The sequence below is a fragment of the Cynoglossus semilaevis genome, chromosome Z, assembly GCF_000523025.1.
Source record: "Cynoglossus semilaevis isolate Cse_v1.0 chromosome Z, Cse_v1.0, whole genome shotgun sequence".
Taxonomy (NCBI): domain Eukaryota; kingdom Metazoa; phylum Chordata; class Actinopteri; order Pleuronectiformes; family Cynoglossidae; genus Cynoglossus; species Cynoglossus semilaevis.
The window spans coordinates 2760650-2771811 of NC_024328.1; the positions used below are offsets into that span (position 1 = coordinate 2760650).

Below are 11162 nucleotides of genomic sequence, written 5' to 3' on the forward strand. Positions count from 1 at the left end.
CCAGCCTAGTGTATGACTTATGAAAAAGGTATTTTGGCCTCTGTCTATTAGGACAAAGAAACGTTACTGAGTCAATGTTTTTGGGAATCTTATTTTGTCTTTTCTGTCTCTTGTGTTAACCTCCTCCCCCTCCTTCATTCGAATGACACATTTCAGAGTGTTAGTCATAACAAGGGCAGTGCACCCAGGCAAGACATTACAAGCATTAAGGCTGCACACGTGCTGCAGCTAAACGCCCTCCCAAACTTTCCCTCACCAAGAGGATAAGTCACTTGTCTTGTTTATTTCTGGAAACTACAAACCGGCAGAAGGATTAGTGGGTTTTCTCTCCTTCTTCTTATTCAACTCTACATCACATAAACTGCTGTAATCATGGGATTCTCAAGTTTCCGATGGTACCCGAACTCCTTGTGCGACAGCTGCTACTTTGTCATTATAATGTCACAATCTGGGGAGACCTGGTGCTTAGTGCCTGTTATCAAGCTGCTCTGCTTCTCAAGCTAGCATGTAGCTAGCTAGCTCAAAATGCTAATGTTTTTTACAATAAATAGACCTTAAGAACAGACCAACAGTTTATCATCTAGTTTATTATCCAGTAGGAATATACAGCACTGAATATTGTCTGTGGTTTTGCAAAGGGGGTCCCCAGCCAGAAGCTAATGCTGTTTGGGGGTCTTGGCATGGAAGCCCTGTTCTAAATCCAACTGGAAGTTGGCTGTTGTGGATTTTGACAACGTTTACAATCCATTGTCACTTGTGGTGCACAAGAATGACTGGAAATGACCAGTGGAACGGACCCTGAGTGCCTTCAGCGACGTCTGGGTGGCAGGTACATTTTGGATTAATTTGTAGGATGCTGTAAACAAGTGAAGTGACATCACACAACACAACAGTGCTCTGCCTGACGATTCCTGCCAGTGTTGCAATATATAATTGTTTAGACCCTGAAGATCTACGGTCATCATGACTCAATGTTACATTAGGCTGTATGGTTTTGTTTAACACATTCTTGAGAAGCAAGACCATGTCTGAAGATGAACTACTGCTTGTGATTTACAGGAAAAACTGTGACGTTCACAGCTGTAACCAAGGAGAAATAAATTCAACATTAAGGTGACAAAATTTGCATTACACCATCACGTTTGCCACAGATATCATGTTATTTTTTAGTGTATTCTGGACATGTTCACAGGTCAGAGGTCGCTGCACTGTGTTGTTATGGAAAGGGAAATAATACAATAAAGTAACTGTATGAGGAAGTAGGCCATGGCAGAAAAATGCAAAGGTGCAGTCTTAAAGACAGATGGGTTCAGAGTAAAGGTAGTAGAACCAGACATGACATACTTTACTGACCTGGAGGAGGTGGCCAATGTCTTTGAAGCTGGAGGCCAGACTTGGTCGGATAGTTTTGATGATCTGCCAGAAAAGATGAAAAGAAAAATAAAGATTTGTGGAGGAGTTTAGATTTGGAGTTGGATGGAGACAGATGAGTCCTTTAGTCAATTAAATACCAAAAGAAAGTTTTATTGATGTTTTTTTTTGTTTTTGTCCAACTCTCTTTTAAATGAACCACCGTTTAATATCTATTGTCAATCAGAGTATTGAAGAAAAGTTTTGTTTTCTCATCCCTATAACAAATTGTGTCTGTTTCCACTCATCATCCTTTTGTTCCTGACTTTTCGTAAATTTTAGAGTTGATCTGTTTTATTTTGATTAGGTCTGGCCATGAATTATAACTCCTGTCCTTTTATTTTACTCTGCCAGCACTTTGTTCTCTCAAAAATATTATGTTCCACATTATCTTTGTGTCTCATTTGCAAACATTTCAAATTCCCTTGATAAAAGAAGCAATGCAATTCTGTGGGTTTTACCCCTGAGAGAACAAATGTCTCAGACATTTACCCACTATCTTGGCTCTTCACCTGGTGGAAGCACAAATTGATGCTGATGTGTGAACTTGTTGGCGGTGCTGCTTTAAATTCAGTTATGAAATAACAAATAAGTGAAAGGACTGCTGGCAGAGGTTCAGACGGGGACTCAGAGATCTGGTCCATTTTATACACACTCTATCTGATGGTGTTCCATCTACTGGATGTGCCTTATGAAACCAAAGACCACAACAAAAAGAAGAATAGACGTCCGTATCCAATGGGCTGTTGACATGTTTAGCCACGGCCAGAATTTCCAGCCTGATAGCACGTTGACCACCCACACATCAGTGGAGCTTCCATGGTTGGCCCAAAGTGCTGCAAACGAAAACAACATGGACACTTTGGTAAAGTCGCATGGGTTTTATTCTCCTGAGTTTGAAGCTTTTGTTTGGTTCTCAACGCTTAATAGGACTTTTCTGGGGGTGGGTCAGGGGGAAGGGAGTTGAGACTGGATTAATTTAGCTTTTTAGTAACTCGGTTTGTATTAGTGCCTCAGTGTGTTTAGAAGTCTTTGATTTATCATCTCACTAAACTAACTAAGTACATGATTTTAAAACATCGGAATAATTTTAATTTAAAATGCATGCAAAAGATACAGATCAACAGCAGCAGCCATGTTGGTAATGATCTCCAAATCAAACACATAGTGTATGATAATGTTTACTAACTGTACCTTCATTTTAATCCCCTCTCTTCTCAGCATCAATGCTAATACAGTTAGGATTATTTCTATTACTTATCCTTGAGTTAGGTTTACTGATATAACTTTATTATTGGATGTAAAGGCTTGGTAAATATGTACTGTAGGTTCTGGAGATTACCAATCCAGCTGTTATATATAGCAATATTTTCATTGTTGGTAAAAAATTAAGGATGTCTCCATCTGATACTCAGGACCGGTATCAGTCAATCTTGTTCAAAATGTCATGATTTTGACCCTTCCAATCGCTACTAGTTACTAAGTGTCTAAAAAAATTATCTGTCAAAAAGACAATAGAAATGTAGAAGAAAGAAAATGTGGCTCTGACTCTATTTACAGCAAGGAATGGGAAAACATTTCTCAGAAGAAACACTATGCTAAATATGTGAAATTTGGTGAAATTACTTTGGGAAATACTCTACCATGGCAGACATACGTACGTAGCTACATGGACTGGATACAACTGTGTCCTATTAAAAAATGTCTTCTGCCTCACCAAGGAATGTTAAGTTTTATATGCAGAGACAATTATTTGACAACCTTGGAAAACTGAAACACTGAGTGTCTTCTGTCCATTCTTAGATAAGTAGAGGTTTTGTTGGATAACTGAACACATTCCTGTTAATCTACAGTCATGTAAATACACTCCTTCCTCTGGAACAGAACAGAACCAAAACTGGTTGACGATCCAGAACTGAAAAGATGCCAAAAAGTGCAAAAAAATGAAACCTGACTCGCAGAAAACTAGAAGGATTTGTGAGCAGTGTGCAGCGTTACTGTTACCTGACAGAAAGCATGTGCGTTCCTGTCATTTCTATATTTAAACATACAGCCGGTCAGAATGGATGCGTTTTCAACCTGACTGTGCTTCACTGAGTCTGTGACTGCTGCTGTGGATCAGTGTTTAACCTCACAGCCCTAACGTCACATTGACTGATACCTAATGACACACGCATTCATTCTGCCATGGACAGAAGGCAACAACACATGCACATTTATGGAAAGCCTGGACTTTAAACATTGGTCACTGTGGATGGATCATCTGTCTTTAGCATAGTCAATCTTCATGGAGGCCTGAGGGGAGAATAAATATTTTGACTTTAGCAGGAGTCTTTTAAAACACAAAGTTTGGACAGTGGATGTGGCAGCCATAACAGTAACATGCTCTAGTACAGTCTTCATATATTCTCCTCTATTTTTTATTTCACTTCTTTAGCCACAATTTTTTTTTAGCAGGATCTATTTTTTTTTTTAATATTATGCTTCAAGCAGCAACTAATTAAACCATCAGTCAGTCAGTTTAAAATGTTAACTTTTATACATCAACTAGTGGTAGTTTTGAGGTTCCTGCATCAGTATTTGAAATAAAAGTAAGATTCATACTAGTTTTCAGTATTGCTTTAATTTTTTTTTTTTGGTGTCTCCCATGAAATATACGTAATTTCTGCTCTCTGCTTCTTTTAATCTATAATTTGACTAACATTTGGTTATTCAAACTTTGTGTAACCTTTATCTACTGTGGCCTTTTAACTTCTTACAAGCATTCAGCTATGACCTCCAAATTCTCTTTTTGCTAATTTTTAGCTACGTAAAAACTTTTTTGCAGTCAATGATTATTTATTTATTTAGTAATATTCAAGCTCTTTCTGTAGCCTTTTCCTCCTGCTTTAGCTAACTTTAAGTATTACTACGGGATTACCTTTGGGTGTTTTTATCGTAGCTAACTTTAGCTCAGTTGAAGCATTTTCTACAAGTTGGTTTGTTTGTATGTGTAATTGTTTCCAGGGTAACTATTCTTTTAGCTAAGAGCCAACATGCTTTTAGCTCTATTTTGTTTGATTATTGACATATAATTAATCATCTAATTTATTTTTGTATTTCTAACCTGGCTGTCAACAGTAACAAAGTCAGAAGAAGAAATGTACATAATGTCTTTAACATTCTCCAAACTGCTTTACCCTGGCCTTGGTTCAAGAAGTGAGTAAAAAAAGAAGGTGAGAGTGGTGAGTGGTGTCCTTTGTGGTGGAGGCAGCTGTAAAACACATTGATTTGATAAAATAGGACCAACAAAAGCCATTACGCTGAAAGGTCTGCGTTTGCAGTGCATCCACACTTAAAATCAAATTAGCCGCTTTGTTTTGTTTCCTCTGGCAGACCTTTTAACAACACAATGGAATGCAAATGGTGGGGGCCACATTTAAATAGTGGGATTTCACACCTTAAGCCTTATCATGTAAGGAGGTGAGGCAGGGAGGAGATGTTCTCTGGTGGATCAGCAAATTGACTTTGGCCTGTGGTTTGTAATTAGGTTTGGATAAAGATGTCATTTCCACATTGTTTGTATTCTGTGCTAATACAAACATAGCTTCATTAGATCATTTGAAGCTAGTTAAATCAAATTTAAATACCCCTGCACAAGGCCGACAGGTTCAACATCTGGCCCCTAGGGTCAACTGTGGCACATGGAAAGATTTTATGTTTGACTTATTTGTACAATTTTGATATTTTGGTCTAAAATGTTTTTGCTTTTATGATATCTTTTTGTGATATCTAGGCTAATTTTGAAAAATGGACCTAGTCTAATATACAGCCATAGCATCGAGCAACATTTCTGGCTGAAGTTTAAGAGATTTCCCGGTTTGCTTCAGATACATTTTAGTTTTGTAATAACACAGGTTTACATTTTTATGGAAACATTTTTGTTACTGATGTTACTAATGTTGTTAGTAATTAATATTACTAATTACTAATGTTAAAAATGTCACTCAGTGACCTAAATTGTAGCTATTTTTGTAAGTAACTAAACCTTTGCTCTATCACTAACCTTTAAACAAAACCCCTTTGACAAGTTCTAAATATATGCTCAAACCATATTCCTTCAAATGAGTTGTGTCAGAAAATGCTGTCTGTGCTGGGAGTGGTTGCTGGTTGACATGATGTTGGTGTGAAAAGTGTTGTCCTCCCTGTTGTTGTTGGAGGCCTCTTCCTCTGTTTCCTGAGACTCACGTCTTTCACATGGAATCGCTGGAATGACTGTTGGACACACGACTTTGTGCATCTTGTGTTATTGACATTATTAAAGCCGCAGAGCTGGGACTTTTCCAGAAGACGAGTATCAACTCATCTTTCAGAAACACTTACTGCTGCTCTGAAAACATTTCCTGGAAATTTTTTTATCTGAGCAATTCTTTCCTTTTATTGCTAAACCTACATTTCAGACACAGTGTTCATGTCCTCAAACCAGACTTTATTAAGCAACATTCTTTGCATATTTTTTTTTATTTTATAAGAATATTTTTCTGTAATAACAAGTGCAGGACAGTCAATCAGACACTTTATGTTTACAAAGCCACATTTTTGTATTTGGTTCTGTATGGGCATCATGGTCATCCATTCACTGGGAGATGAACTGGTCTTAATCAAAGTCACATGTCACATTATAAATCCAATATAAATATATGTCTCTCGTTACTGTAGATGTATCTCCATTATTAACTAAGAGCAACAAATCAAACTAATTTCACGAACACGTTTTTAAATATTATTCCAGCACGTAGCACAATTCATCCAAAGAGAGGGCTTTCATTAAAACGCCTTTTTCTAGTATCACTGGAAAATAATTTCATTCAATTTCGTTCAAATTCCCCTGTTGTTGCCTCGACTCAGAGATAGAGGCGTAGAAGCAGTAGGTTAGGGGAGGCTCCCGGGGAGATTTTTCTTTTTTTACACTCTGGGGTAATTAAAGCTCTTTGAGTGACAGGACAGTGCCAAAAGGCTGAGGCGCACTCGGATTGGTCAGAGCGCACTTTTACAATCTCCTCTTTACCAAGCTGCGCACAGTGAGCAGCTCTGTACCTCCTGAAACTCTCAGAGGAGCAGAGAGCACCAGCAGAGCCGCAGCTGAAGCGTCTGCAGCGGACTTTACCCAAACCGAAGACAAGACTCCACAGTCCACGCGTTTTACGCACGCCGACCTGCGTTCCTGCGACCCTATTTTTTGTTTTTCTTCAAAGTATCTCTCCTTGATTTTAACAAAGTAAGTGTTTCTTGAGCACTGAGCGCTTTTGGAAAGAAAACATGAGATCCACCTCTAGGTCAATGTGTAGAATGGTTCGACTGGTACTGACACTAGTCCTGGTATCGGCGTGCAGCGCGTCCGAGTACGAGTACCTGAGCTGGAAGCCGGACTCCGCACTCGAACGGCGGCGGCCGCAGCTACGGCAAACCGCCGCAGTGCTGGGACATCCCGGACGACCTGAGGCTGTGCCACAACGTGGGTTACACCCAGATGCTGCTGCCTAACCTGTTAGAGCACGAAACCATAGTCGAGGTGAAACAGCAGGCCAGCAGCTGGGTGCCCCTGGTGCACAAGAACTGTCACCCCGGCACGCAGGTTTTCCTCTGCTCGCTATTTGCGCCAGTGTGTCTGGAGCGGCCGATCTACCCGTGCCGCTGGCTGTGCGAGGCCGTGCGCGACGGCTGCACCCCGATCATGGAGGCGTTCGGCTTCCCTTGGCCGGAGATGCTCACCTGTGACAAGTTTCCACAGGACGAAGTTTGTATCGCTATGACGCAGCCCAACGCCACCGACGCCACCAGGCCCACAGGTACGACCCACTCAACTGGTTTAAATCATTTTTCGAAATAAAACGCCGGGTAGAATGTCGATAAAAGTTAGACTATATGTCTGTATGACCAGTGGCGTGCAAAGGTATTTCCGGGGAAGGGGCCCAAAGGTAAAAAATGGCGCTATACTTTTACCCCCATTGCAGTATTTATTAGTAAAATTCTTTATAGGTTTTTCCCCTCATAATGCTGTTCTCTGACTTTTCTGATAATTCCGAAAATGTGCGCAATACATACCTATATGTAGAAACATACAATGACCAGTGGCATTTTAGAGAAGTTTAAATACATCAAAATTGGAAAAATATAACGATACAAAGATTCATTTATTTAAATGTTGTGCCCATGTTTAAAACTGACGTTTTATAAAATTCCCACCAAGAAATATTTCTTATTAAAACTTACATTTTAACTACTACTACTTTAGTAGTTCAAATGTAAGTGGCTGATAATACAAACAGAAAAGGAAATAAATAAAACAGCACTTTTTTTGTCAGATTTGTAAGTGAAGATGCGTTTGCTCCACTTAGTGCCTGTCAGTGTATGTGCGTGGTGCATATGTGCATCTAAGAACACAGTGGAATGAACCATAATGCTACAAAATTCTCAGTGTTTTCTTCAAACCTGCGTCTTGGTGCCTTTGACATTTTAAATAAGAGGCAGCAGGTTCGCCACACATTTGTATACACACACACACACCCACACCAGTGTTTTTCAACCTTGGGGTTGGGGCCCCACATATGGATTGCCTTGACTCTAAATAGTTATCAGATAAAAAGACTTGTTGAAAAAATAATTATTCCTTTTAAAACACACAATCGTAAACGACTGTATATTCTCTCTTAAATTAATATAAATATAGTTCAAATAAAATACGACATATAAAAATATCTGAGGTGGCGCACTTTCATTGATGACCCCAATCACGTGAATGCGCAAGTGACAGCTACTAAAATGTCTCTGGGGTCACCAGAAGTTTGGGTCGTTAGCCAAAAAAGTTTGGAAACCGCTGGTGTATACAGACCTTTGAATTTGAAGCAAAATGAAGCATGACTTTGTCCTGCTGACAAATGAGTTGGTTTTTCTGAGAAAAAGAGAATCTAAACATTAGCATATGTCTCTCTAAAACACATAAGTATATACGCCACTGCATCAATTGTACCTTAACATATTTGGATCTTCCATTGTGTCAAAGATACAAAAGATACAAAATGTATTTTGCCATTTTTCTAAATGCTAGTTGATGGGTTGAATATCTTTATATTTTCCTTAAGCAACAACTTTTATTTAGTTTCACCCTTATTAAAACACAAAGAATAGAAAAATTAGATCACAGAGTCATGACCAGATTTTTCTTTCCGGAAACTTCCAGAGGCAGAGAGAAGTTTCTAATTTGCACCAAGTTAAATATTTACTCCTGTTTTTCCATGAATGTTATTTTGCAGCATGTTGAATAAATGTTTTCTAAGACCTTCCATATTTTGCCAGAAGTCAAAAGTGGTTCTAAAGAAATCTATTTTTTTCTATTTTAATATTCAATTATGGATGTCCTTTGCTTTAAAAGAGCCCACACACACTCACACATGCACACACACACACACACACACACAGAGTTTCCAGACTCTGTGGTGGTATCGACAGATGGCTTGTTTTTTTTCCCAACAAAGTCCAGAAAATATATTTTGTGTTAAAAATCTGAACACAAATGAGGTCATACAGATGACAGGTCCAGGTGCGGCCAATGGGCCAACTGTGACAAAGGTTTTATGTAGTCGATGTCGACTCTTTTTTTTATTAATAGTTATTGATTAAAAAGAGCCATGAAAATGAAACACGTTATTTTGAACCTTATACCTCAGTCAACGTCAGAAAGCTGCTGTTGGTATTACATTCAGTAATTTTTAGGCTATTGTGTTTTTTTTCTGCTAATGTGTTGGTAGATTGTGTATCTCTTAGCCAACTCCCCCACTGATATTATTGTTTTTTAGTTTTTTTTTAGCAATTATTCTCCAATCTTAGCACACATTAATGCTGTTTTAGCTGTGTCAGACCTATTTGAGCTACATTTTAGCAATTGCTATGGGTAAACATATGCACTTATTGGTATATTTTCTTTGATGGTCTACCAAACTCATTATAAACTTTGAACTTTAGCCTAACTATCTGTGAGAAGTGAGAAGCAGCCACCACTTTTGCCACTAGTGTCAAAGTCGACAGGGTCTCAGAGTAACAGGCCTGAGAATGTTGTTTCAGCAGTGAAGGTGTGTTTGCAGATGCAAATCTCAACACAAACAAACCAAACACAGCCTTTTGGGGCGAATGGGTAAAAACCTGGATTTGATTTGACTTTAACACCAGAATGCCATGCACATAGCAGGGCGGCCCGTACCTCAAACAGACCTCCAGATCTCCTGCAGATACTGAGTTCTGCTCTATGATCTTACTGCACAATCTCCTTCATGCCAGTGTGAAGATGCATTCTGTTGACTCAGAGCTAAAAGAAGAAGAAGAAAAAAAACAGCCCTAACAGATGGTAGTCATTTGCTTCAAGGTGCCTGTTGAACTGCAGGACAATACTGGGAGGACGTCCAGCTCTGAAAAGTTCAACGTCTGCACCGATTCATTCCTCCGTCTTTCCCCAAACCATCACTGTCAAATGCATCAAAGAGGCATAAGAGAAAAACACACATGTCCATGTCCAAAATGATGCCTGTTAAACTACACCCTGGAGGTGAGCAGGAGCCATGGCAATAACCTTTCCTCCAACCCCCCATCTTAACCCTTCATCCCCATGGATATCATCTATCGCTGATGGATCCCTGGCTGTAGATTCCCCAAAACTGCTGGGACCATATTGTGGGTTGTCTTATTGAGCAGAGTCATGCAGCATCAGGGAAATAGAAGGGAAAAAGGGGAAGGAAATGGGGGGTTGGTTTTATCCATTCTGATGAGCTAAACTGAAAAATACCAGAGAACCCTTTAAAAAAATACACTCTCGGCTTGATTTCAAATAGTTTGCGAGGTTCCTTCATCTAATACCACCTCAGACAAAAAAAGTATGTATTTGCGATTTTAACAGTCGGGTTGAAGGACAAGAGACAGACTTTGTGTTTTAGTTTTCTAAAACAATTATATTTCTGAAGCTAGACAGGTTTACAAATCAGTTCTGCTACATGTTTAGCTCGAAAAGTTCCACCCACTTAAAAAAAAAGCCCTCTCTCCAGTGGCTGAACCATTAAAAACTCACATCTAGACCAGAAAGCCCATTTAGATCATACTTTAGCGGTTAGCACAACTGCTTACATATACTTGCCTTACACGCACAAGGTCCTGGGTTTGAGTCCCATAGGAACCACACAGATGGTGCCTCCCTTGCAGTAGCCTGTCACTGCAGAGACGGATGGATGGATGGATGGATAGATGGATAGCATTCCCTATGAAGCGTTGAAGCAGGGAACAGTTCACATGTTTAAAGAGATAGTAAGCGCTGGTCAAACCCACTCATGTTGGAATGTTTTTGCTTTCAAGCTTTATTGGACAAATGTGGATAGATTTAATGTGTTTTTACCCCTATGGATTTGTGAATTAAAGTAGAGTTTACACAGAGGGGGGTGACTGGTGCAATAAACAGTTCTCAATTACTTTTTTAAATTACACCAGAAGCGTTGCTAAAATCTCTTTAATAAACTCCAGAGTAGCTCAGGTTTGTACATTTCAACCTGCAGTAGAAAATAAATCGTTATAAATAAGTTGGTGGCTGCAAATGAGGGAGCTGTGGATTGTCCACTGAGCTCGCTGTATCTGCAGGTACCCTGGTGGAGTCCTTATACCAGGGCTACAGCGACCACATAGCTGCTCGCTCCCCCCAGATGTCACCTGTTGTCATCCATAGTCAGTGAGCACTT

At 39.4% G+C, this 11162-nt stretch overlaps 1 protein-coding gene across 1 annotated transcript in view; it reads left to right on the forward strand.

Moving 5' to 3' along the window:
* Positions 1-6380: 6380 nt before the first annotated feature.
* Positions 6381-11162, forward strand: part of sfrp1a (secreted frizzled-related protein 1a) — a 14938-nt gene continuing 10156 nt past the window's right edge. The window contains 2 exon segments of the mRNA XM_008335666.3: positions 6381-6821; positions 6823-7238. Of these exon segments, the coding sequence (XP_008333888.2) occupies positions 6709-6821; positions 6823-7238 (529 nt within the window). The 5' untranslated portion in view covers positions 6381-6708.